Below are 27,264 nucleotides of genomic sequence, written 5' to 3' on the forward strand. Positions count from 1 at the left end.
AGTACTTTAAAAGAATTAGAAGATATATATATAGAAAAAGAAGAAGAAGAAGAAGAAGAAGAAGAAGAAGAAGAAGAAGAAGAAGAAGAAGAAGAAGAAGAAGAAGAAGAAGAAGAAGAAAAAGAAGAAGAAGAGGAGAAGAGAGAAGAAGAGAAGAAGAAAAAGAGGAAGAGAGAGAAAAGAGAGAAGAGGAGAAAGAGATAGTTAAAATATAGTTACTTAACTTCTTATTAGTATTTTTATTATACACTATAATTAAGTTATATTATTTTTAATTTTATTTATATATATATATATATATATATTAACAATCTTTACTATACTATATTACTATAGCCTAGGTAATATATAATATATTACCTAGGGTTTAGATAATATATAATATATTACCTAGGGTTTAGATAATATAAAATATATATAATATAACTATTACCTTTTAGTATAACTTAGTTAAAGCTTTATATCTTTAATATATATTAACTAGTTAATATTTTAATTATATAAGGTCTTTTATATATATTTACTTTACATACTTTCTTTATTATATATATATATCTATATATTATAATATATTATACTATTATTTTTATTTTATATAAATAGTCTAACTAGTTAACTAGTTAACTTGACTTAACTTAACTAGGCTAGTATTAGTCAAGGCCTTGACTTAACTAGCCTAGTCTTAGTTAACCCCTTGACTTAACTAGCCTAGTCTTAGTCAAGGGCTTAACTTAACCTAACTTAACTTATTCCCAACCCTAGTTATAAGTAATTACTATCCTTATATAAGGTAAGCGCTTAGTAAATACTAGTAAGCACTTACTTTTATAATTACTAGTAATTATCTTATCTTATAATTACTTCCTTATCTCTATATAACTTATACTATAGTTCTTCTGTTCTAAGGAGTTATCTATTTATTCCTTATTTCTTATCTATATAAATACTACTACTGCTTACTATCTATCTGTTAGGTAAGGTAATATAGCCTATAACTTATTAGGTTATAACAGCTAGTTAGATATAAGCTAGGAGGTATTAGTATATTTAGCTTAACATCTAAGTAAGAAATAACTACTTTAAGGTTAAAAAGTATAAGGCTAGCCTATTTAAAGCTAGCTTATATATTTTTTTCCCTTATTAAAGTAAAAAATACTACTTTAAAGGTAAAAAATAAGTTATTCCTTATAATATATAAAATCTATATTTATATTATTTTTTTAATTTCCTTACTATATAAAAGCTTTAATAAGCTAAAATAACTAATATTAAGAGGCTAAATCTTATATAATAAATAAAAAGGTATATATAAAGTAATAATTTTTTATTTTTTGTAGAAATTATTAAATTTAGTTAATTTATAGCTATAATAACTATTAAGAATTAGGAGTTAATAAGTACTTTTTATATAAGACTTTATATACTAGTTAAAATAATTTAACTAATTTAGGCTAATCTTATTTATTATTTACTTATTTTTACTTAAGTAGATATACTATTTAGCTAGAAATTAGCTATTTTAGTACTAAGAGAAAAAGTAATATTTACTTTTTATAATAATATATAAAGATATTACCTAGCTATTTATATATATATTTTAAATAATAAAAAACTATTCTTAATTACTAAGCTACTTTATATAAGGCTTTTTTTTATAATTAGAGGTTATAATAACCTTAATATATAATAGTATTCTTATTAAGAACCTAGTCTTATTAAAATTATAAATATTATAATTATATTTTTTATACTTTATAATTATATTTTATATAAGTATAAACTAGCCTTATATAATTATAAGATTTTTAGCTAAGGTCTTTTAATAGTTAATTTAATATTAAAATTATATTTTTAATTAGGTTTATTATTATATAAAGTTCTCTACCTATTAGGGTCTAATATACGTTATGTTATATTTATTTAGGAGTTAGTTAGCTATCACTTATATATTATCTTATTATAAAGAAAACCCTTAATTAATTAGGTTAATAATTCTCTTAAAAATTACCTCTTTTTTTACTTCTATTATCTTTTTTAATTTTAGATATATATTATCTTATATAATATATTTATTATATTAGTTATAGAGAGATATTAGGGGGACCTTAAAGATATAAGCTGCTGTTTATAAAGACATTTTTAGGTATTTTTAGATAGCTTAGAGGGTAAGGATAATTTAGTTTTCTTTAGAAGAAGAGTTTATGTTTATACGTTAAGAAAAGTAAATATAAAGGTTAAAGAAGTAAAAAAGTAGTAGAAGTGTTCTACTTACTATGTTATTTTACTTACTATATAGATATGTTATTATAATTAGATAAGTAGTAATTATAAATACCTTATAGTAGGTATTTTAGCTAGAAGTTATCTAGCTATTCTAGCTACTTCTGCTACTATAGAAAGGGTTTTTTCTATATTTATAATATAGTTACTTGAAATAAAAATATATTAAAGCCTAGTATTACAGCTAGATTAATCTTTCTAAAACTATTAGAAAATTAGTACTTTAAAAGAGTTAGTAGAAATATATATAGAAAAAGAAGATAAAGAAGAAGAAAAACAAGAGGAAAAACAAGAAAAAGAAGAAGATATTTAAAGTGTAGTTATTATTTATTAGTATTCTTAATATACTGTAATAAACTTAATAGAACTTTTATCTTTATATATATACTTATATATTATAATATTATATTATATATTTAAAAGTATATATACTTAAACCTTAAGAAATTTAAGATATAAATGTTTTTCTTTCTTATTAAAAGCTTAATGTAATTAATATACCTTAGGTAGTTAATTCTTTAATAATATAAGGTCTTTTATATATAATTACTTTATTTACTATTAATCTAATTATAAGTATATATATTATCTTCTATTAATATATATATATATTTATTGTATTCAGGGTACATATATATTATTATATATATTTAGTTATATTACTATACTAATACTTATATTATAGATTTATATATATAATATACTTACTAATAATAAACATTTCTTTATTTCTATTAATATAAATATATATATTATCTATATTATATATTATAGATTTTATTATAATCTTTATTTTATATCACTAGTCTAACTAGTTAACTAGTTAACTTCACTTAACTTAACTAATTCCTAACCCTAGTTTTAGTACTATAGATTACTACTTTTAATATACTTCTCTTAAATAATACCTACTTAGCCTTTATTAAATAAATAATAAACACAAGAGTTATATATCAAGAGTATATATATATTAGGTAAACTATAGTAATTACTTTATAAGTAGATATAAGTAATTAGATATTTTAAAAACAGGTATTAGACTTAGTAAGGTATTCTCTCTACAGTGCGGGTGCCTCAGGATCCTCCATACACTGATCAACCCGCATAAGCTGCTTGTTCGTCTTCTTGGCCATCTGAATGAACTGTCTCAGGTACTTGACGGTACTAGGGTACAAGTAATGCATGACGACAAGACTGCCCCCCTTGTTCAGGTCGCGCTGGAAAGCCTCTAGCTGCTTCTCGGGTGTTGAAGAAGTGGCCCAGAGCCAATCCTCAACGTCGATGTTCCAGTTGACGATGTATGCGTCACTCTTACCCGTTGTCGAAACCAGCTGCTGGCGCATACGAGCGCCTTCGTTGCCAAAAGGCGGACGGAAGTACTTGGTTTTGAGACCATTGAACATGTCTGATACAGCGTCTATGTCCTGAGTGTATTCCCAAGCAATAGCCTCATTGTTCGGAAGACCCTCCATCCTGGGATGCGTGTAGCTGTGGAGAGCCATCTGGTGACCTTGCGTCATCATATCCTGGTAAATGTTGCTCAGATTTGTGCTGGGGTCTCTAAGGGGCGCGCCGACAGTGAAGAATGTGACCTTGATGTTCTCAGATCTTATAATCTCCATGACTTCTTGAGCGTAGGTTGGGTCACCATCGTCAATGGCGAACGCAATCGAATTGGGACGCTTGCAGGCGAAGACAAGGTTGCCAGAAGGCATCTTTGTCGGGATGTGGACGTCCTTTGGCACAGATGAGACAATCTCGATCTTAGTCAACGTGACAGCCTCGTTTGTGTAGAAACCCTTGAAGGCCAAGCCAACCGCACGCTTCCGCACAATGTTAAAGTGTGACATGGGAATGTAGATCTGGTTCCCAGTAGCATAACGCGCCGCTTCGAGCGAGTCCCAAGTCTCAGGGAATGGTGCAATGGCATCGTTACACTGTGAGTTATGCTGCTGCATCGCGATGGTGAATTTGTTGCTCCCCGTGTAAGCAATGTGCAGGTAAGAACCATCGTAACTGGTCAAGTCGGCACATGAATTCTCGAACTGAGTGTAGTAGGCGAAATCGGCATCTGGCGCCTGTATAGTCACCTTGCCCTTAACCCACTTGACTGCGTCTTCGTTATCGCCACCATGCCATTGCCCTAGAGAATTCTGCTCCTTGGCTGAAAAGTCATCAATAAGTTTGGCTGCTGCTGTGCTACTGGGCGCGGCAACGGTCGAGGCTGTTGCAGTGGCCGACGGCGGCGTCTTGACGACATACTCAGATGGGACGGTACCGCAGTAAAAAGACATAGGTCCGAACTGCACAGGTTCAGGGAGCGTGGTGAACAAGATAGAGGACACCTTGGATAGGTCGATCGTGGTAAACTTGGAGAAAGGCAGGCTGTACAGCTTCTCGGTACCGTCAAAAGCCCAACCAAGTTCACTGGTAGTCTGGAAGCCGAAGGCCGTATCCTCGCCGCCGCACGTTGTCGACGAAGCCAGCTGGACACCAAATGTTGTCCCTCTACTGGCCTTGATACGTAGGGAAATGCCGCCGTACCCCTTCGCCTGTATATTTGTGCACGCAGTCTTACTGTAGAAGTAAGAATTCTTGTTGTTGGGAGTCAATTTGACCCTATTGCTGGCAACCTCTATTTTGGTCATAGTCCCATCGTCGCTGCTTGGCTGCAACATAGCGTTGTAAAAGAGGAAGGTCAAACGTGACTGAGACTCCCAATCATCGATGAGAAGGTTGCTGCAACTTGACGAGCCTGGTGATGACTGAGCCGTGACCGAGCCAGACACGGTCTGCGAGCGACTGCCACTGCCAGAGAGGGACGATGTCCTGGAGGAGGCGGTTAAGGTTGACGAGCCTGCAGAAGTGCGGCCTTGTGAGATCGATGTAGTAGAAGGAGACGAAGTGGAGCGAGCTTGTGATGTCGATAAGGACGTGCTGGAAGAGATTGGAACAGACTGTGGAGCTGAAATAGAGATTCCTGTGGAAGCAGTCGAAGAGGGGGATGAGTTCGTGGCTTCATTGCAAGTGAGCTGAATGTTGCTGAAATGGTAGTCGGAGATCTGGGTGTAAGTAGACCAGGCAAAGCCCACAATGCCGTCCAAGCTGGCACCAGCGAACGATGAGAGAGCAATGCTGATAGTCTGTGACGAGCCCGTCAGGCCAGAAACGGCAACCCACTGGCTTTTATACTCTTTATCGGTACAGGCCTGTTTGCTTTGAATCTCCACCATGAATGAAGCACCTTTGGGCCCCTTGACAGTCAGAGACAGTGCCTTGTAACCGCCAGAAGCTGCTTTATAACAACCAAGAGTTTCGTAAAAGTACGACGGGGGGTCTGCCTTGGGGGTGAATGAAAGTACTCCGCTGGCGACAACGATGTTTTTCATGGAGCCATCATCACTAGTCCATGAACTCAAGCTATTCAGGCCGGAAGGGGATGATCTCGAAAAGTTGTCAATCAGAAGGTTGGAACATGCTGCGTATGCAGCTCCTGTGAGGCCAAGAAGGCGTAGAAAATTGTTGGTAAAAGACATGATGGAAGTGTTTGGCCAGGTTGTAAGTCTTTAAGGAAGGGCCTCCTCGATACGAGAAGCAAGCGAAAGACTGCGAGCCAGGCGGCAATTTTGAGGTGAAGATAGATGGGAAACTTGATCCAGGGTGAAGGGGACAGGACATAATAATTATATATTTCAAGATGTCATTATAGGGTACCATTCTCGGGTCTAGCACATTGCCAGTGCTAATGCCCCTTCCTGCGCAGATCTTACGAAAGTCCAGAGCATGAGCAAGACTGCGGCTCTACATTAAGCGGTTGCTTGCTGGCTCTCAGATGATAGGGTGCTCGAGGTGGACCTAGAGCCAGACGAGCTGGCTTAGGACTACAGGATGAAGCACCAAAGCATAGCGGCCTGGTCTGCCCTCGAGATGCCAAGACCACACTAGGGACAACCTCGCATGCTAGCCCCAGACCCTAGGTCCCTCAGGTGGAAAAAGACTTGTGGAGATAACCATCCTGCCAAGTGGAAGCGATGCTGAGGAGAGGATCGGTGATACGAGGCATTGCAGCTTCCAGAGCCCGAACAGATACTTGCCAAGTTGTGGCGCTACTGGTGTTAGAAAGGATCGTGGCGTGCTGCATGATGAGCGTACATAGACGCGGGGATGGTTGTTTGGGGTGAGTATGTAAGAGAAAGAGAGGAGCGCAATGGGCGGGAGACTTGGATCAGCTCTTTGTTCTCGGCATTGTCTGCAGACATCAAAGAGTACAATGGAGCCAGAAGAAAAGCTGGATCCGGTATAGAGGGGGCAACGTTGGATACGAAGGGCAAATATCTGGGCCAGTGTGAGACATGATGAAACAAACCACTCGCTGGCTGAATTTCCGATTTCCATCTAGACACCACTTCTTATGCCACATTGCAAGCAATGATTTGTTAAGCACGAAATGGTAAATCATCGACTGATGATGGCAATGAAAAAGCGAGGATTGCGCCCCCTGGAAACAAATGAGTGGAAGCGGGTATGTCCGCTAACACCAGCATAGTGCAGGCCAGCTGGTTACTAAGAGGCGAGATTGTAATCATGGTCTGACTGCCAAGAAAGGCTCAACGCCCAGTATGTATTTGCGTTAGCTCGCCAGACCATCACGGAAGGCTTTCACGAAAATAAGCACGAAAGAGGAAAAGTTGCCAACAATCTTCCGGACCATTCCCATATGGGAACTTGGGTTAACCAGACTCGACTTTTTGATACCGATGCTGCGAATGCCATGATTTGACGCTGACGAATCCTTGGCGGTACTGCTAGTTTCTTTGAACCTCGGACTGCTCTTGGCGTGCCCACATATTCGTCGAATATATCGCAGAATTGCAAATGGAACCTAAAGGCCTGTGTCATCAAAGCCATCGCCCATCGGTTGGTCCAACAAATGGCACAGGAACGCCCGTGTTGGAGATTCAAAGTGACCATGGCTCGCCTTGGCGGACATTACCGGGCTGCGGACTGAGGCCTGCAATCAGTGTTTGTTCCCGAAAATAAGATCGTGGTAGACAACTCCCGGTGTACCAAGCATCGGGGGCACCAGAAGAACGGCTCACCTACCTGAAGCTGCACGCATTGAAATCTCCAACGTTGCACCCAGTGGTCTCCCAGCAACTCCAGCAATCGCTCCGCCAATGTACTTTATGGTGCTTTGCACCGACTCCTACTCCGCTCTAATCGTGCGCCGATGATCAAATCCAACTGGGTACGGGTTATCATGTGCCATTCGATGTGCTGACCTGAATGCTGTACCTCGATACGGGAGATCCGAGCAGTAGCCGGAGAGAGGACCGGTTCAGGAAGGTCATGTAAGGGGCGATGCGTATAATGAAGACGAAGAAGTTACCGATTGCTCTCGCGTTCCCCTCTTGCACCTTTGTGTCTGTCGATTGATCTAATGTCCAACATGGTAGATGATCCGTGGCCGTCTCTCAACAGAAGAAGGACAACATTGAGCGCCTGCATTAGCTGTGGCTGGGAGATTAGACCAGGGGCCAAGAGGCTTTTCTGATGCTCCATGTCAGAGACCCGAGAGTTGGTTGCCAAGACAAATAAGATCAGTGCGAGAAACTTGAAAGCGGTGATGATGTCTCGAGGAACGGGCCCGGGAGCGGCTGGAGTGTAGAGCGCACAAACGTGACGGCTAACCCATGGTAAGAGGCCGAGAGGTACGTAGGTCACACACTTAAGACACGACCAAACTACATCCGCAAGTATCTATGCGCCCGACTTTTGGTCCCACAAACCCCGGGCATTGCGATAGTGTAGATACTTGGGGTCTTTTTTTGACCCCGTGCAGCGGCGCTGCGGCACCCCCACTATATCCGCAAAAGGTGACGTGAAAGATGTGAAAGCTCCGAGCTCGGGCCGGGTGATAGCGATGGCGTGCCGCGAAGCCATCCCGTCGGGGGATTGCCTGCATTTTCCCTTTTGGACCCGAGCTGCTTCTTGCAGTCTTACAGACCACAGACCTGAAGAGAGCCACCTTGGCCTTTGTCGCTCATAGACAGGTACGATACCAAGCCAGTAGAGTTCCACAATCCAGGCCTTGAGATTGCCTGGATCGTACAAGCAGCCACCCGGACTTTTTCCTGGATCGCGGGTAAGAAGCTGGGTTCCGTTTCAATAGCAACGGCAGCGGCCCGGGCTGAGGAGACGACGTAACATGGGAGCAAGTCAATAGAGACCACACACCCAAGACTGGCCTCTCCCAAAGAGCTGGAGAATGGGAACAATGAGAGCTGCCGGATGTGTCGTCTTGGGGGCTTTGGCTTACGTCGGTTGAGCTGCCCAACCTCATGATTCTCTCCGTCATTCCCGTCCAATCAAAGACAGTTGTCGCATTCCAACGTCACGAATAACGGTTGACAGCTCCAAGTGATTTGAGTAACGACGACACCAGCCGGGCGCCCTTCAGTGTTACAGGAGAAGCCTGACGCATGCTTCTGTCTCGGCGAAACAAGTGGGCGAAGCTGTCGAGGCGGAAAATGGGAGCGGATGCTAGTCGGGAGAGAAGCTAACGGAGCAGGGGGGGGGTTATGGGTGAGGACATATGACCCCAAAGCAACCACCATCTTCAGGCTGAGCTGGCAGTGAGCCAGCCAACACCGAGGCGGCATCCCACACGTTTTTTGCGTGGGGTGTGGCTCAGAGCGGCCGGCTGACAGGCTGATAAAAGCTGAGCAGCAGTGTATGGAGTTGGTAGGATGCCAGCATCGTCATCGGCGAGCACATGCGCCCGTGTTGGCAGGTCACCAGAGTGAGTGTAGGTAGGTACACAGGATGCTGCGGAGTGAAATGCATGAAAGCCGTGCATGCACGGCCCCATCCATGACATCAATCAATAGCGGCAACGCGACTGGTCCCTGCTGACCTCAAGGACGGTACTGCGGCACGTACCCATCCAAGATGGTATCTCCGCGTCGGTGCTCCGTGCTCAACTGGGCCTCAGCCGAATAAGATCAGGCGGTCAGACAGTTGTCCACAGCTGGCGAGGCTCACCTGACCTCAGTCGGCATCCTCTGCACCCTCCTTCGGTAGTCCACGCCCACTCAAAGGGGTCACCTCTGATTGGGGCAATCCATGTGATGTCGCCCAAAGCATGGACTCGCAGCTCTGGTGACGCAGCCACCCCCCCTCCCTTTCCCTCTGACCACGCCCCGAGCTTTATCATGATGCGTATCAGCACCTTTCGGGCCACCCATCACCCTCCCACGGTGAGCCGAGACAATACTATTATAATTTACGCCCTGGACCTCCGGAGGTCCAGGTAGACTTACTGTTTACTACCTACATCGTACTGCATGCACGTAGACAGTCCATCCTACCCAGGTAGGTAGGGATGTAGGCTGCAAGTAGGTAGACATGGACCACACCTCTATCCCCTGCCCCTTCAGGCAGGTACCTACCTACCTACCGAGGTAGTTTAGATAGGTTGACAACAGAGATAAGGAAGCAGCCAACGTCGTCACTTCCTTTCGTCCCGTCTCGTCTGGAACTTCAGCTCGACTGTCTCCAAGGTTGGCACACGCGCCCCCCGTCTGCCTTTGAGGCACCTTGCCTTGTTTCCAGGCTTCTCCGTCGAGTTCCTGCTCGGTCCAGGATAGTTTCTGGGGTGTGCTCAGCCCCTCAAGGTATAATAAGATCACATCCACAGCTCATCGTTCCTTGCCCTTGGAGCATGTTGCTACGTTTCCTTCTCATCGACCCTTCTGCCCAACAGCATCGAGGACAAAGACCCCACCATCACACCATCTACCCTAGCACCTATCTTGGACGCTCGTCTCTGGCTCTACCTATATTCTGGTATTAGTTTACCTCTATATTACCTATCCACTTCTGTACCTGCTCCTTCTGGGCGCTGTCCTTTCCCATTCTATCGTCGCTGCGCTGTCGTCCTCGGTAACTCAGCCCTTTGACTTGTCCGGTGACTCACCCGGCCACTTCCCTCCCAACAGTGATTACTTGGCCTCACCCACCAACTCTTTCACATTGTCTTGCCTTTTGGCCTCGTCTTAGCCTCCGTCATCTGGATCCAGTCACCGGAACGGGCATAACTCTGACGGCTTCCCTCTTCCCCACCATCTTATATCTATCCGTTATCCCTCCTCCGACCTCAGCCTTCTATCTAACGAAGCATCCGACCGTACGTATACGCAAACGCCATCCGTAATAGGCATCACAGTGAACCAACCATCTTCCACTGTTCCCGAGTTCGAATTTCGCACAACTTCCTAACCTGTGAACCTTCGAATATTGTGTGTTTCGCTCCGCAGCGACGCACCAGCGGCAGCGCCTCTTGAAGAACCAAAGACCACCACGAACCATCATTTCCCCACGACGAGCAACCCGACCTAATGGCTGCCGCGATCGAATCCCAGGCCCACTTCGACCGGGACCTCCGAAGCGCACACCAGGACTACAAGAGGACCAAGGACTCGCAGTCCAAATGGTCAAACGGAGCCCGTCCCCTGGCCGGCTGCCGTCTTGACTGGACCACCATGGAGGCCGTCGGTGGAACCGAACAGCAGCGAGCCAAGGCGCGTCCCAGGGGAAAGAATAGTGAGACGTACGTTTTCCACACAAGCAGCCGTGCCTGGTGTTCGCATGGCTTTCTCTAACACGTCAGACGCAGGTCTCATTACAGGAAGATGCAGCACAACGTAACAAAGTTTCGATCGCACTGGGAGCTTCCACAAGGCCGCCTGCACGCGGCGGCACGAGCCAAGGAGCAGATTAAGGACCCTCTCAGTCGATCGGTCATGGAGATGGCCCCATCTCAGGAGGGATGGAAGAACCTTGCCGCCTCCGAGGATTGGAAGTACAGCTTTGATAAGATTGAAAGTCCCAACCGGCCGTTGACCCTTGATGTCTTTATCAAAACAACGGGGCGTGAAACGGAGCGCATGGTGGAGAAGGAGTATGAGATCCTTAACGAGAATGGCCAGATCCTCAAGGGCCGTAAAGCGCGTCAGAACCTACGTCAAGATGGCACTCGCGCTGCCGAAGCTGATGGCTTCCAGCTGGTCTGATTTTCCTGTTGACTCCCCTGAGTAGCGGCTGTATGAGGCGGTGCGTGGCATACTGGCTTGTTGTTTGGCAGGTTGAGCTTACCTACCTGGGCGTTTGGGATTGAGCATGGCGCGCAAGGCGACTGAGGTTTTCCATTAATCCTGCAATGTGTCGGATTTGGAGAGCCACGGGATGGCTTTTGGTTTCGAAGGACAGCAGCATCGTGTATGAGGGAAGGCATGACCATGATGATCTTTGGCATACGTCAAAAGAACTCGCTTAGCAAGACTACTTGCACTTGCGTTGGACGGCTTCGTCCTTACAGGACATTCTGACGAGTACCTAGTTCCAAGCTGACTGCAGGAATACTCCACCTAATCAACGGGACTCCATGGTACTAGAAAGACTCAGTTTCTGATGTGTATTTGGGATATGCCCATGTAACCAACATGATATGGTATGCCGAGGAGGAGGATCTCCTGGAGGATTGGCCGTGGTTCGTCCGTCAGGAGTCGAAATCAGGTTTTAGAACAAGGGACCGGTGATCCTTCCAGTCAGCTTGGGTTCCAAATAGCAGATATCATAGGTACATATATCTATTCCTAATAATCTCGAACCCAATATCCAAGCCCATCGACATCTGCACTCTTCTTGTTGTGCTTCATTTTTTTTCTAGCTCACCATGAAACCCCGTTACTCTTGTCCCAGTCTCTATCACTGTAGCAACTGTGCATGTCGGATCACCATTTGGCTCGACTGGGTCACACTCAGTAATATTCCGCCACCAGAAACAATCCCCGCGGTTGCCGCAGAGTCAGCCAACATAGCTCTGCTGTGGCTATATTTCCAGTCGTTACCGGAGCTTTTGGCTGAGCCTCCGGTCCCATCGGAGCCGCTGGCGAACCTACTATCGTTACCGCTGCCACCTTTGCCAACAGCGACACCGCCTTCTCTCCGAATATCCACTGGAACCCGTACGGTGACACCCTTATCACTGGCGACCGCGATGACACTGCTCACCAGTCGAATTCGCGGCCACGACGTGACGGCCAACCACGCAAGCCTGCTGGATCCACCTCAAACCCCTCCAATGATTCGCAAACATCCATCTTGCAGGACTCGCATAGCCTTTCCGGGACATAGCTAGCGTTCTCCGACCACACGGGTCTGCCCAGGCTGGTTAAGAAGCTCTATTCGCCGCCCCTTTTCAAATTGTCTCCTGAATGCACCATGTTTGTTGTCCGTATATCGTACGCTACCTATCTACTAGGTAGGTGCCTACTTGCTTTGGAGGAGGAGTGTGGCAGTTATTGCAGAAATGGAGCAGGCAGTGCAGCCAGAAGTGTAGGATTTGCCTACATACCCAAGTGGGTACTCGCCTAAGCCACCCGTCTCCGCCAGCGTTGCCACCACCCACCGATAACAGTGGACAGGTGCTTTAATTCAGCAAGCATTCACGAACTACGTAGGTACGCTAATAGTTCACTGCCAGACGACGTCTTTTGAGTACCTACGTACAGTGAGTCATTCGGCAACCTCGGATGACCCACGTTTACAACCACGACCAGGTATCACTGCAATAGTGCCAACAATCCCTCCAAGCCCACTTTACCGCTCTGGAGGATGGGCAATAATAACTGTGAGTCAATGCCATTTCTATAGGTACCAACTTAGTGGTACCTACCTCCTTACAACCTGGCTCGAAGACGCCGAGCCAAGGTCCTAAAGGGAGCTGCGACACTTATGTGAATGACACATTCGGCCAGTGACTCCCCGCAACGATCCCGACATTGGCTCAATCAAACTGGCGACCCTGGACTCTAAACTTGGAATACAACCTTGACCCTGCTCTTGGGGTGCCAGGGAGTCGTATACTTGCCCACCTTATTTCAGCCTCAGTTGCTGTTTTCATACTGAACCAGCCAGACGCCTGCACACAAGCTGCACACAAGCTGCCTTGTTTAATCAATTCATTCGGCAGCATACAAAAGGCAGTGGTTTCCCTTCCCTCTTAAGCTTGTAAAACCAGGTAGCCATTTTTACCATTTCCAGTCTCTCCGAGAGGTGATCAACTCTCACGTCCAGGGGTCGACGGCTCACGAGGACCAACCCGCTTCTTCAGCTGGCGTACCTTGTATGACTCCCCACCACCACCACAGCATCAGCAAAATCCAGTCCAGTCTTACCAATACACTATTATCTATGGATTTCCCAGTTGCAGCAACCCACGACACGGCTCTCTGTCTGATTCCGCCTAGGGACCAATGGTCGTCAGTCGACCGACTTCGTTGCGACAACGACAAGGCCTACACGAAGTGGCCGCCCCATGTCAACCTCGTCTATCCCTTTGTGAAGTCTACGGACCCCAGTGCTCTTCGCTTAGCCTGTGACGCAATTGTCGACAGCCTCATAAGCCGCACAACTTTGGGCGAGGCCGCCGCTCTTCCCATCCGTCTGGACTCGGCAGATTATTTTCAGCATAAGAATGGCAGTACTCTATTCCTGTGCGATAAAGATGTTGGAAGGGTCTCTCAAATTGCCTCTCTGAGAGCCGATATACTTGCAGCCATTGGCCAGACACGCTCTGGACTATATAATATGCACATGACAGTGATCCAGTGTGAAGACACGGCGCCCTCGTCCAAGCTCGAGTTCCTCCTCGAAAAGCTCCGTCGCCTGCCGCCTGTGAGCTGGAACGCTGGCCAACTGGCAGTTCTGGTTCGCACACCGTCTGGACAGATGAAGCAATGGGGTCTCATCGATCTGGCCTCGCCCTCTCTCCAACTCTGCGAGGATTCTTTCGGACTGGACCAAGATACAACTGCGACTGCGAGCCCGCAACAGACATGGTATATCTCCGATCATCACCCGACATGGCGGCCGGTAGACCCGGTTTTCTCGGAGCCGCCATCTCTGACTGTCAAAGGTTCCGAAAACCTCATCGTCGCCAGCTGGAATGTTCTTGCAGAGTTCCGCTGGCCTCCCTCTCGCGCGAGATATCCTATAATCCTGGACAACCTGCTTGCAGAAACCTCATTGGCAGACGTCGTAGTACTCCAGGAGGTAACCGACGATTTTCTGCCTTACTTACTTGAGGACGAACGCATTCGAAAACAGTACGCATACGTCTCACACGGACCACCAGACAACCCTGCTGCCGGACCTTTGCCCAATTTACTCAACAATGTGGTTCTCAGCAAATACATCTTCTCCTGGGAATATCTCCCCTTTAAGCGTCAGCACAAGGGATCGTGCGTGGTCCGACTTGACGGTCTGGGGCACGGGGAGTCAGAGGGCCTCTCATTACCTTTGATACTGGCAACCTGCCATCTCAGCCAAGGTTTAACAGATGGCGCCGTTGTTGCCAAAGAAAGGTATGGGCGACTTGCATTCATGCGTCTCAATTTGTTTCCAAGCTGACCCTCTAGCAGAGAACTCCAGCGCATATTGAGCCACCTCAAAAGCAATTACGCTGCCAATCAATGGCTGATTGCTGGCGACTTTAATATCGCCACGTCCTCCTGCACTGTTGATAACGCTGTTAAGAAGGGATCAATCACCGTGCAGACGGAAGCCGTTCTTCGACGTATCGAAGTAACTTTAGCGGAAGCCGGCCTCCTCGATGCCTGGATGGTTTCGAGAATCGAGGCAGGCGTCACCGACAACCTCAAGGGTAATGACAATGATATTTTCGAAGGCGAACAGGGGGCAACCTTTGACCCCAGAGAGAACCCGCATGCTGCCAAGATGGTAGGAAGCGGCTACAACAACCGTCCGCAGAGGTACGACCGCATCTTGGTCAAGAGTGAAGGGCCCTTACAAATTTCACGCTTCAATATGTTCGGCTTCATCATGGGCGAAGGCGGACCCGGAGAGGGCCCGTTGTATGCAAGTGATCACTGGGGCATTCGATGCCTTTTGCAACGCTTCGACTCTAGGGGAGCAGCAGTTACTAGTGCACGAGTGGTTCCTGTACAGCCCAAGAAGGCCCCGGCTGGCCTGTCGGATACGGCCGCGTTAAGGCAATGTATGGAGAACCTTGAAGTTTTTCCAACGGAGCAAGATGAGACTACCCGGAAAGAGGCCCTCCAGCTATTGCGGCAAATTCTCTTGGATTCGGACCAAGCAAATGCAGATCAGACACGGGGCCGTCCGACTGTTATGCTGGTCCCCGTAGGGTCGTATGGTCTCGGCACCTGGTCTAGGACATCCGACATCGATTGCCTTTGCATTGGATCCATTAGCCCGCGCATCTTCTTCACCCTCGCCCGTCAAAGGTTGAGAAAGTCGGGTGAGTCCGGCGTCCGATTGTTGAGGAAAGTCAAGGCCAAGACTGGCACCATGCTTGAGGTCGAGGTTATGGGCATAAAGTGCGACCTTCAATATTGCCAAGCGCCCAGCGTGGTAGACCAGTGGCCTGACATGCTGAAGCGGCCTCCATCGGACCCGGCTTTTAGTTTGCCAATGCAGACTCTCCTGAAGCTGAAGCCTGCAAGGGATTTATTCTATCTGCAGCGCTCTATACCTGATCTGGCACAGTTCCGCGTGAGTTTCCAGGCCATCAAAACCTGGGCAAAGTCTCGAGGGATTTACGCGGCCAAGTTTGGGTATCTCGGCGGCATACATCTGTCCGTCATGCTGGTGAAGGTTTGCAAGATGCTCTTACGCGTCGGAGGTGTGGTTTCTGCAGTCGACATCATCACGACCTTTTTTGACCACTACTCACGGTTTGACTGGCAGAACGATGTAGTCTTTGACCCATTTTTCCACAAGAACCTGAGGTATCACCGCACACCAAGGGAGGCCATGTGTCTTCTCGGCTGGCACTCTCCGACGCTCAACACGGCGCTCATTGCCTCAGTCCCAACTGTAAAGATCATCTCAGCCGAACTCTGTCATGCCGCTACCCAGCTATCTGGGGATGGAGCGAGCTGGCAATCTTTGCTGTCTATTCCAGACTCGAGCCAAGACAGAAACATGACACCGAGCGCCTCGAAATTCCTCGGTTCGTATCGTTCATTCGTCAATCTACGCATTCACTACTGGGGAGCGTCTCTTGAACGTGGGAGCAGGCTCGTTGGCTGGTTGGAGTCCCGGTGCGCCTCACTCTTGGTTGGTGGGTTACTTTTACATCGCTCGCGATCAAAATTCGGCAATATGTGGCTAATTAGTCCATCCTTTAGATATAAACAGGAGAGTACCGGAACTGTCTGCCAGAATATGGCCCGCCAGGTTTGTAGACTCGCTCACCCCCGAAGCCGATGAGACCCGGGGCGACTATCAAGGCTCCTATCTTATAGGACTGGATTGGATGAACTCGGACGAGAAGCCATCAAGGGATGACTTGGAAACAGCGCAAAGTAACCTCTGGGCCGTCTTACAGCAGTTCGAGAAGCTCATTGTAAGCGACGAAAAGTACTTCGATCCGAACACCTCGTGGTTTAGTGCGACGGTTGTGAAGGCAAACGAGTTGGGCAATTTGCAGTTGGATGATCGCGAATGGGGCGTGTACGTTGATGGAGATGACGAGTCAGAGACGGAGGACGAGGAAGAAGAAGAAGAAGAAGAGGGCGAAGATGAAGAGATGCAGGAGCGGTTCGCGGAGAAGACAAAAAAGGGTAAATCGATAAAGCAACGCTCGGCGACCTCCCGGAAACCCGAGGGTGCGGGCAAACTCCGCTCAGCACTCGATGTGCTGAATCGGCTGCGATGGGACCCGGATATGGACAGCAACGACTTCCTCGTTGGGTACGAGGACCGTTTCCTGGGCCCACAGGAGAAGGCTCTTTCTGCTTGGAAAAGTGAGCAGACACACGAGGAGTTCATCCCCCAGCATCGCATCTTGTGGTTCAAGCGCCGAAGTGACGATGTCATAGTATGGCATAGGTCCGAGCGGATCGACCTTCTCTTCAAGAAGACATAAAGTAATGTCCTGAACAGAAGCGGGATAACGAGAACCCATACCGCGTCAAGACCCTCGGGCTGCTCTGGCACCGCCGAAATGAGCTTTGATAATGGCGTCTGCAAGAGGGCCTTGTGTGAAGAGGATGGAATTCTAGCTAGACCTGCGAATACAGCGTCCAGTTGCGGCCTTCCTGTTTGTATTACCTACAGCTGTGAACGCACCGGTGCTCGATTCAGAAGCATCCTTAATCCTTCCCAGTACGACATGCGAATGCATAGTAGGAGACAAAGCACCGGGACGCTCAAATGCTCTGGTAGCTTCAAGTTTGCTAGGGGAAAAAAGCCTTTATCATACGGGCGTCATAGAAACCATGAGATTGCCATGCTCAACGGGTCTCGGCGCGGCGCCACGACTAGTCTTCTATATCAGAGGCCACACCAGGCTTACAGTCCCAAAGAAACCCATCCATCGAACGCTGAGTTGGTGCTCATCACCGAAACGCCCCGCCAGTCCCAAGACGGAAACGAAATTCATGATGAAAAAGAAACAAGCTGGGGGCACATGTGCCCTGTTCTAACAAACAAAGCCTTTGCCTAATATAGAGTCATGAAAACGGCGGCTATTCCAGCTTTGTCATACTTGACGTGCTTACCCTTGCCCTTGTCTACCTCATGGTATCGATCCCAGAAACGGTTGTACAAAGGCTCGAGCATTTGCTGAATGTCCCGAGCGAACATCTGTCGCACCTCCCGTTCCATATTGTATGTTTTATGCCGGCTGACCATCTCATCAAAAGACGCATTGAACGCCTGGAATTTGCCCTTGATGTTGTCCTTATCCCTGCTGCTCAGACCCTTGAGGATGGAAGCTGAGTCGGCCTGCCCTGAAGTGGGCCGTTGCTTGCTTGTGTGAATGACATCAAACAAATGTGTCGACACCTCTTTACAGTCCATGGTATACATGGCTGTCGCCTTTTTGCGCCATTGGTCCAGCATACCCATCCGTCCCTCAAGAAGAGGTGCCAGTTCCGAATCGCGGATCATTCGTTCGATAATAACAACACTGTTAGCTAGAAATACACCAATCACAGCCCGGCCACCCTTGAGAACCATCTTAGCCTTCTGGTCAAGTGATGCCATGAGCATATCAACCGTGTCAGAGCAATAATGCGAAAAGATTTCCTTGCCGTCAGCACCGATGTCGAATGAGGCGAGACTTGGAATCGCGTCCGTGGACCGTCCGTCAGTGGCTACGCTGGATTTCCATCCCCCATCACCTAAGGAGAACATGATACTCGAGATTGGCCGTAAAAACTCGACCATGGTCTGTAGGCGCTGCATCGTCTCAGATACAATGGGTATTGGTGCACCGTCTTGGGGAAGTGTCTGCATCGCAGCAATCCTCCGTCTTGTGTCATCCAGCAGTTCTCCCAACGTCAGTTTGGCCGTCTCTCGCACGGGCCGGAGCGCCGCAGCAAGCGAGGACTTGAGTTCGCCGGTGCGCGTTTCCAGGTTACTCGATAGGCCCGACATGATCTCGGTGATCTCATACGCGAGGTAGCAATCTGTGTTTAGGTGACCCTTGATATGGCTATTTAATTCTCGGAGAGTGCGGGCAAGCTCCGCCATGGCGGCCTGGCACGTGGCCTGGAAGAGGGGGCCCCAGTCCTCCCGTGTAAAGATGCTGCAGATGTTGTCGTACTCGGCCAGAAACAGACCTTCCATAGCTTGCGCATACGTGCTGATACCATTGGTGCCGGCGCGGTAGATGGCGTCAGGGTTCTTCTTCTTTGTTGTATTAACACTGGCAGCAGCCAGATTGGCCAATGTTGAAGAAATGTAGGGGCCACGTATTTCAGCATAGATCTTGGCCGTTGAGGAATCTTGAGGAGCGGCACCACCGCCGTTTTGGCGATGGTTACTCGAGATGTATGAATTTACCAAGCCGAGGCGCGCGACCTTGTCCTGGGACAGAACCGGGAATGGCATATCCTTTGTAATATAATGGAGCGGTTCTACCGAGCGGGGGGTCTCTCCTCGGAGTAACTTGTCAAAGTGGCTCTCGAGTTGTGAGTTGCCCGACTTGATCAAGCGGACCAGTTCTGCCATCGTCTGTTGGTTCGCACGTAGGTTGGACGCCTGCATGTCGGCCAAGGCCTTGGATAAGCGCTTGATCGAGGCGAGGAAGCTGGAAAGGCCAGCCTTGTCGGGGCCGGCACGAATGATCTGTTCTTCATCGTTCTTGCTATCGGCAGGTTGGCGGAGGCGCTCAATGGCAGCGAGGACAGCATCGATGTCTGCGAGAGAGGGGCCCAGAGTCAGTTTAGCTAAGGAGAGGACGGCCTAGAAGGGAGCGTCTTCAGACGGTCGTACTGTTACCTAGGACCTGAAGCTTCTTTGTCTCCCCACTCAGCGGACCAGCAACTTCGCGTACGCTCTTGCCAGTAGATTCTAGCCTTCCCATGCATGCTTGGATCTTCTTGGTCAATTGGGAGGTCTTCTCGAGCCGCGAGTTCAGCACATCAACCTCAGCACGAGCCTCTTCGTCGGCGGCATGACGACTGGTCGCAGCGCCGACGGACATGATGTGCTCCTTCGTTTGCGCCTGCAGCCTAGGATAGTTGTGATTGTAAAGACAGTGACAGGGTAAGGTGGAATCAACTGCGCCCCGTTGTTGACACACGAATAATCATGGGAAACAGGGTGGCAATCGGAGGAAGGCGGACGTCGCCAATCTCGTGTTTGTCGATGTTGTGGTCGTGACAGCGGTGCGGTAGTTGTTGCGATAAGATATGGTTAGTTCCGTAGGCGTGAAGTCAAAGTAAAGTCGCTGTCAGCTGCACTTCGCTGGGTATTGATTCCCAAGCTAGAGCGGGTAGGGTGGCGGGCGGCGGCCAATGGGCCCTGATTGGATGAGTTGCTAGGTATGGCTAAGGTAACCTGCAGGCGGTTTGCCTTCAAGACAAGGTTGGATGAACCAAGTATCCGTACCTAGGGATGGATTATTTGTGCAATGGCTGACCGGGTTTGTGCACCGCCGTACATTGACAGAGTAGGTATCTTCAAGGTGAGACGGAGAGCTATAATCTACTCTGAATGACGTATGAAACGTCAAACGCCAATCATCAGCAGTCTCACGCCTTATTTATCGAGTGCTACTCATATGCTTCCGTCGATGGCGACTACTCGGGAAAAGCTGATTCTTTGCATAATTACACAAGAAGCCACTTACTCGATGGTGTCTTTATCTGCGCAAATCGTGCTTCATACGGCGAAGAAGAGCTGGATGATTGCCACTGGCAAATTCTACGGCATCAAGGGACTTGGGGACCATCTTGAGCAGCATATGAGTGGCGCCAAAGGGTGGATAAGCAAGAGTCATGAGATAAAAGACGCAAAGCACATGCCAGGACGGGGATGTAACGGCAGTAGGTAACTTTGCCGTGGCTAACTAGAGTTAGCTGCACGATGTAGGAGCAAATATGTCTGTCCCCATGGTTCGTGCTGTTAGCATACCAGTCCTTTATGGGCCGAGGCGGAGAAGGCTATGCCGATGAGTGGCAACGCGAATGTGGCAGGACAACCAGCGTCACTTGATATGGGCGATGTCATGTACCGAGTCTTAGCCTTTATATTTCCTCCCGTGGACGACCACATCGTTGAAGTGAGGAAGGAGTGCGCATGTGAAACAAGGGCACTCGGTGATAGCAATCAATTTCTAGCCTCCGATGCTTAGGACGGCTCAAACGAGCTGTAGGAGAAAGGCTCCGCGAGCTCAAATCGCAAGAACAAGAATCAGGCAATGTGCCCACAAGTAGGAGAGAACATACCTGTAGGTAGTTTAGATCATACGCACAATGACAGGGGAGGGGCAGTGAAGGGATGGATATTGTAGTGTCCTGGGTGCCTGGTAAGCCTTCAGAGTTGAGAGTGAAGAGTTGAGAGTTGGAGACGGAACAAGTGCCCTTCTAGGTACCTAGGTACGGATACTTAACCTATCATCCCATGTGCCTGCATTGATACGTCCAATCAGACGATATTGCAGTAAAGCATGAAGCGACATTTCCGCAGGTACCTAGGTACTTACACCGTTCACTTAGGTCAGTGTTGAGTCCCGCTAGGTGACAGAAAAAGGACTTCTACTTTTGGACACCAGCCACACGGGCAGGGGGGCCCGCCTCAAATCAATTAACGCGTGCCATTTTCATAAACGCGTCAAGTCGCGTTTTAGTGTTGAAATTGTCCCCTCCTTTTATTTTCTTTTTGGGTAACCAGTCTAACCTGCCCACCTCTGTACCTACCTACCTATGCATAGGCGCTTTTTATGGTGGACCCCCTCCTCTTACCACCCTTCAACTCCATACCAATCCGCAATTTCCATCCCACCTCAATACTGTCGCTTTTTGTCACCAACTTGCGCTGCTGATACCCTTTTCTTAGTTTTGCCTTTTCTCTATTCCGTTTCCCGCTCCTGAGACCTGGAAACAGTTGTCGCCATGGATTCCTTCATGCTGCAGGACGCAGCCGCCTTGGACCGCGTGCGCGCAGCCCAAGAGTTTCTTGACCCTCGTATGTTATTCACGTCTGGCTAGAACCCATCGGTTTCCCTTTGCGTCATCCGTCGTCGTATTCGCATGCTAATTATTCTGTCCCCATAGAGAACGATTCTCAAGGGCGCAGTTACAGGTCAGCCATCATCTTGATGCTGCAGAAGAACCAGAGGAGACTCGTCGTCAATCTTGATCAGCTCCGTGCCCACAACCCTGAACTCGCCTCAGGAATCCTTGAAGATCCCTTCGACTACAGTATAGCCTTCAATCATGCCCTCAAGCAAATCGTCAAGACCTTGCCGCAGTCTGGCGACGCCGAAAAACTGAACGATGTGTCATACTATTGCGCTTGGGCCGGTAGCTTTGGCATGAATGCTTGCAACCCCCGCACGCTGTCCTCGCAACACCTGAACAGCATGGTGTCCCTTGAGGGCATAGTCACCAGATGCTCTTTAATTCGCCCAAAGGTTGTGAAGAGTGTACACTACAATGAGGCCAAGGACGTCTTCCACTTCCGCGAATACCAGGACCAGACCATGACCAATGGAGTTACCACGTCGAGCGCTTATCCGCAGGAGGACGACGAAGGAAACCCCCTCACCACCGAGTACGGTTTTAGCACCTATAGAGACCATCAGACTGTTTCTATCCAGGAGATGCCCGAGCGTGCCCCTGCCGGTCAGCTACCCCGTGGTGTAGACGTGATACTCGACGATGACCTCGTGGACAAGGTCAAGCCTGGCGACCGCATCCAACTTGTCGGCATTTACAGGACTCTTGGAAACCGGAATACAAACCACAACAGCGCCCTGTTCAAGACGGTAATCGTTGCCAATCACATTATTCTTCTGTCTTCAAAGTCTGGGGGAGGTGTTGCAACCGCCATAATCACTGATACCGACATTCGAAACATCAACAAAGTCGCCAAGAAAAAGAACCTTCTTGATCTGCTGTCCCAGTCACTCGCCCCCAGTATCTATGGTCACGCTTATATCAAAAAGGCAATCCTTTTGATGCTCCTCGGTGGCATGGAAAAGAACCTGGAGAACGGTACCCACTTAAGAGGTGACATCAATATTCTCATGGTGGGCGACCCCTCCACAGCGAAGTCCCAGCTTCTCAGATTCGTCCTTAATACGGCACCGCTTGCCATAGCTACAACCGGTCGCGGCTCGTCTGGTGTTGGTCTAACGGCTGCTGTGACTTCGGATAAGGAGACTGGAGAAAGAAGACTTGAGGCCGGAGCTATGGTTATGGCCGACCGTGGTGTTGTTTGCATTGACGAGTTCGACAAGATGTCCGACATCGATCGAGTTGCCATTCATGAAGTTATGGAACAGCAAACTGTCACCATTGCTAAGGCCGGTATACATACATCACTAAACGCCAGATGCAGCGTTGTTGCCGCCGCCAACCCCATATTCGGACAGTACGACACCCGCAAGGATCCGCACAAGAACATTGCCCTGCCGGACTCTCTTTTGTCACGTTTCGATCTTCTGTTCGTCGTCACCGACGACATTGAGGATACGAGAGATCGACAGGTCTCAGAGCACGTTCTACGGATGCACCGCTACCGTCAACCAGGGACCGAAGAAGGTGCACCAGTGCGCGAGAATGCCGGTCAATCCCTCGGCGTCGCTCTAAATAGTCAAACCGATACTCAGCGACCCACTGATGTTTACGAGAAGTTTGACGCGATGCTTCACGCTGGCGTCACTTTGACGTCTGGCCGCGGAGCGAACAAGAAGCCCGAGGTACTCAGTATCCCTTTTATGAAAAAATACATCCAATACGCCAAAACTAGGATCCGCCCGGTTCTGACCCAGGCGGCATCAGACCGCATCGCTGACATATATGTTGGTCTGCGAAACGATGAGATGGAGGGCAACCAACGCCGAACTAGTCCTCTGACTGTTCGTACCTTGGAGACTTTGATTCGTTTAGCGACTGCTCATGCCAAGTCTCGACTTTCCAATAGAGTGGACGAGCGGGACGCGCTTGCGGCCGAGGGAATCCTTCGTTTCGCCTTGTTTAAAGAGGTGGTGGAGGATGAGTCGAGAAAGAAGCGGAGAAAGACTCGAACCACAGAATTTGCTTCGTCCAGCGAAGAAAGCTCCTCTGACGAGGACGATGATGACGGGAACTTCAGAAGCTCAGCTGCCAGGTCCTCGGCCGCGCGACCTACGCGATCTACAAGAGGTGTTGCGCGTCCTCGAGCCGCCGCTGACGACCGGCACGATAATAGTGCCAATGGAGCTGCTCAGGAAAGCGATGCAGAGTCAGCAACACGGCCCGACACAGAAGGTGTTGAAGAAGAAGGCATACATGACGCCATTCCCCGGACTTCGCGCCGTCGTGGTGGTGGAGCTAATTCCTCGAGTGCGGCGCTGCATACTCAGACATCTTTTGCTTCTTCAGTGCCTGTGTCACAGTTGCCTTCGCAGTCGCAAGAGGATGCTGAGGATGAGGATGAACTGGCTTCAGAGACAGCCGGTCTCGCCATTGCAGACGAGCCTATCACCCCTCAGCGACTGACGGCGTTCAGGAGCGCTCTTGGCCAGTTACTCAATTCGGCCTTGTTTGACGATGATTCGGCCAACGTTGACGCTGTTATTGAAGCCGTCAACAAGAAGCTGCAGTCTCGCAGTGGTGGCGCTTTTGGCAAACAGGAGGCTGTCAAGGCTCTGAAGAAGATGGACGAAGCAAACCAGATCATGTATGCTCCCCGGATTTATCGTCCCCCCCCTTTCCACATCGATTCGTAAATGTTTAAGGCTAACGAGGAAGCAGGTACACTGATGGCGAGCTTGTATACAAGATCTAACATTTCGTCGCACGATGTGTTGAGTTGACTGTGGATAGACGCTGGCGTTAGGCTCATGACAGGGAGGCGGCGTCCGGAGGAGGTTTTCTCGAGTGATCAGCGAGCCATGTATCTTAGGTTCACAACCAATTAAACGAACACAATATTTGGCGTCAATGCCACATTTCATCTCGTTGGCCCAAATACAGGTTTCTGTAATAGGGCCACGTTTATTATACTTCTATTCTCTCTACAAACGACTTTTGAATTCAGCAAGCCGGTCTTCCACCCTGACGCCATTCCAAATCTCGTTACCCTCGTCGTCCTGGCCCATTTGAGGCAAGCCCACTTGTTCGATAGCAAAGCTGGCAGCGACGCTCCCCCACAATGCAGCCTCCTCGACGTTCTTGCCCCTTGCGAGCGCAACGGCGAGGCCGCCCAAGAATGTGTTGCCGCCACCAGTTGGATCTAGTACCTTGGCGGGGTCGTTATGCACAGCAGGAATCCACTGCTCCATGCCGGAATCCACCTCAATCTCTTCGCGAACAACAACACCTTCGTCATCCTGAAGCAGGCCGGCGAACAATGCTTCCATGTCGGTGTCGGGCTGTAGACCGCCTCTCGTGTAATCCTTTCGGCGACGCTTCGAGCCTATGCCGTCTTTTGTCTTTGGCTGGCGCTTGCGACCCCCATTCCGAGCGATATAGCAACCTTTGTCGCCAGCACGGATGACAAGCGTGAAGGATGAAAGAGGCATGCTGGCGAGGAGCTGCTCGCAGGATCTTTCGACAGCTGTCTTGGATATCTCGCCGGTTTCCGCGTCCAAGCCATCGTCTCCCATGAAACCCGCCAGCTCGGAGTGGTTCGGACTACAGATGTCGACAAGAGGTAGGGTATTCGTACAATTGAGAAGTTCATCGGGCGTACATAGGTCCGGTACGGGTTCCCATATGAAAATGGGTTTAGTGTACACATCCGGTGGACATACACGCTTGCGGGACGAGGTAATCTCTGTCACCAAATCTCTGCATCTAGCTGGGGAGCAGATAAGATGAAAAGACTTGGAAAGTAGCAGATGGGGTGTCAAATCGTTGGCGGTGAGACGTTTCTTTGGGGTTGTGTATCTGAAAGCACGCTTTTCGGCACTTTCATACCCGTTCCATCCGCGCGTGGTCAGGCGCTCAGGGTCATCACGGAGCACAACAGAGGTTCCCCAGCTGCTGATGAGGTCACCCAAAGACTTCGGAAAGTCGGAGCCCTTGTCGACAATCCAACCCACAGAAGAGGCGCATGGAGGGGGTGAGAAGAGACGGGCTCCGAGAGCACCATATGATCCGGCGCCCCCAAGTATGTCATAGACTGGCGGCGTAGGCGGCAGGAAGTGTATTTCATCTACAGTCCATGTCAGTGTGTGCAGAACTTGTGTGCTGGTGGGCAGAAGGGAGATGATCTTTCTCACCAATAATGAACATGCCCAATGTCACGAAATCAATAGGAGGCAACGCGGTGAACTCTTCATCAGTAAGTTGTTCCTCTGACCGCTTCTGTGGATTGTTATCGGCCATGACATCAACTCGGCAGCCAGTGGACCCTAGGGTACGAAAGCAAGCGCGTCGTTCAGGATTTACTAGTTGCTGGTAGGGCGTGATTGATGTGTCCCTGAAAGAGTAATTTGTGTGTTTTCTTCCACAACGGTGGTATCGCAATTTGATGCTGTAGACGACAAGGCAATTTAAAGTGTGGAACTTTGTGAGCGTTGACTCTTGAGTAAGTGGGCGACACTTATTGGTGTGTTGTCTGTTAAGGACGGTTGGTCGAATCCGGGTCGGTAGGCACCTGTGGACAGAAGCAAGCATATGAACGGGCGGAATTGGGTGGGTGCTCAGACAGGCTGGTCCATTAGCGTGCCCTTGTGGGAGGATGAATACAGGTGAGATGAGACGAGGGAAATCGCTCTCGGCGACACCAGAAGTAGGGGGGTGTGAGTGAGTGATTAGAGACTAACGGATTATCAATATCAGACAACAGGCAACGAGGCAGGTAGCTTGTGAAGAGCAACTCAAGCGAGGATTCCGCCGTCTCCTGCCAGAGCCAGAGCCAGAGCTGGGCATGGGCGCCGCGGTGAGCCCACATGGATAAGCCTACAGTACTGGCTCAAAAGTCTTGTTACAGCAATAAGGATAACCCAAAGAAGAGTCGAAGAGAGGACCCATTAATAGCTCGAGGTCACTTCACAGTGCGTCACCAAAGACCCTATGTCCTAACCACCTACTGTAGCTTTTTATTGGCTGTCTTTATTGCTGTAACAAGACTTTTGAGCTGGTACTGTACAGCAAAAAGCTCCAGGCAAATTCTAGAAGCTTTGTCACGCCACTCATTGAGATGGGTTTGCTTTGGGGAATTAACCCTACAGTGAAATTAGACCTCGCCTCTGTCCCTGGCGAAGTTTTTTTCTTTTTCTGTCTTTTTTCTTTTAGGAGGCCGTGAAAGAATCACTAAACAAGTTTCGCTATCGGCGCCCATGGCGGCCTGATCCCCCAATTGAATGTCTCAACTTTGGCTCTAATAAACAGCTTCAGGCCATGCCTTGCGTTCCTGATGAGGGTGTCCTGGATCATGACAAGCAAACTGGCCTTCTCTTGCTTGTCTGACCCGAGTAGCAGTTGGCTT

General features: G+C 48.5%; 6 protein-coding genes across 6 annotated transcripts; 3 read left to right on the forward strand and 3 right to left on the reverse strand.

The window, feature by feature from the left end:
- Nucleotides 1–3,338: 3,338 nt before the first annotated feature.
- GLRG_02688 (uncharacterized protein) lies at nt 3,339–5,816 on the reverse strand (the record flags this gene model as incomplete). The annotated part of the gene is made up of 1 exon (XM_008093373.1): nt 3,339–5,816. The coding sequence occupies one exon, from the start codon at nt 5,814–5,816 to the stop codon at nt 3,339–3,341; it is 2,478 nt and encodes an 825-aa protein (XP_008091564.1).
- Nucleotides 5,817–10,679: 4,863 nt separating this feature from the next.
- Nucleotides 10,680–11,354, forward strand: GLRG_02689 (uncharacterized protein; the record flags this gene model as incomplete). Its single annotated transcript, XM_008093374.1, has 2 exons — nt 10,680–10,891; nt 10,958–11,354. 2 exons carry the CDS (start codon nt 10,680–10,682, stop codon nt 11,352–11,354), a joined length of 609 nt encoding a protein of 202 aa, XP_008091565.1.
- Nucleotides 11,355–13,536: 2,182 nt separating this feature from the next.
- Nucleotides 13,537–17,257, forward strand: GLRG_02690 (endonuclease/Exonuclease/phosphatase; the record flags this gene model as incomplete). The annotated part of the gene is made up of 3 exons (XM_008093375.1): nt 13,537–14,708; nt 14,766–16,450; nt 16,518–17,257. 3 exons carry the CDS (start codon nt 13,537–13,539, stop codon nt 17,255–17,257), a joined length of 3,597 nt encoding a protein of 1,198 aa, XP_008091566.1.
- Nucleotides 17,258–17,832: 575 nt separating this feature from the next.
- Nucleotides 17,833–19,822, reverse strand: GLRG_02691 (Exo70 exocyst complex subunit; the record flags this gene model as incomplete). The annotated part of the gene is made up of 2 exons (XM_008093376.1): nt 17,833–19,535; nt 19,612–19,822. 2 exons carry the CDS (start codon nt 19,820–19,822, stop codon nt 17,833–17,835), a joined length of 1,914 nt encoding a protein of 637 aa, XP_008091567.1.
- Nucleotides 19,823–21,734: 1,912 nt separating this feature from the next.
- GLRG_02692 (MCM2/3/5 family protein) lies at nt 21,735–24,615 on the forward strand (the record flags this gene model as incomplete). Its single annotated transcript, XM_008093377.1, has 3 exons — nt 21,735–21,807; nt 21,897–24,507; nt 24,582–24,615. 3 exons carry the CDS (start codon nt 21,735–21,737, stop codon nt 24,613–24,615), a joined length of 2,718 nt encoding a protein of 905 aa, XP_008091568.1.
- Nucleotides 24,616–24,844: 229 nt separating this feature from the next.
- On the reverse strand, nt 24,845–26,066 carry GLRG_02693 (uncharacterized protein; the record flags this gene model as incomplete). The annotated part of the gene is made up of 2 exons (XM_008093378.1): nt 24,845–25,986; nt 26,054–26,066. The coding sequence occupies 2 exons, from the start codon at nt 26,064–26,066 to the stop codon at nt 24,845–24,847; spliced, it is 1,155 nt and encodes a 384-aa protein (XP_008091569.1).
- Nucleotides 26,067–27,264: the final 1,198 nt, after the last annotated feature.

Source organism: Colletotrichum graminicola, assembly GCF_000149035.1.
Source record: "Colletotrichum graminicola M1.001 genomic scaffold supercont1.8, whole genome shotgun sequence".
In the NCBI taxonomy this organism is placed as follows: Eukaryota; Fungi; Ascomycota; class Sordariomycetes; order Glomerellales; family Glomerellaceae; genus Colletotrichum; species Colletotrichum graminicola.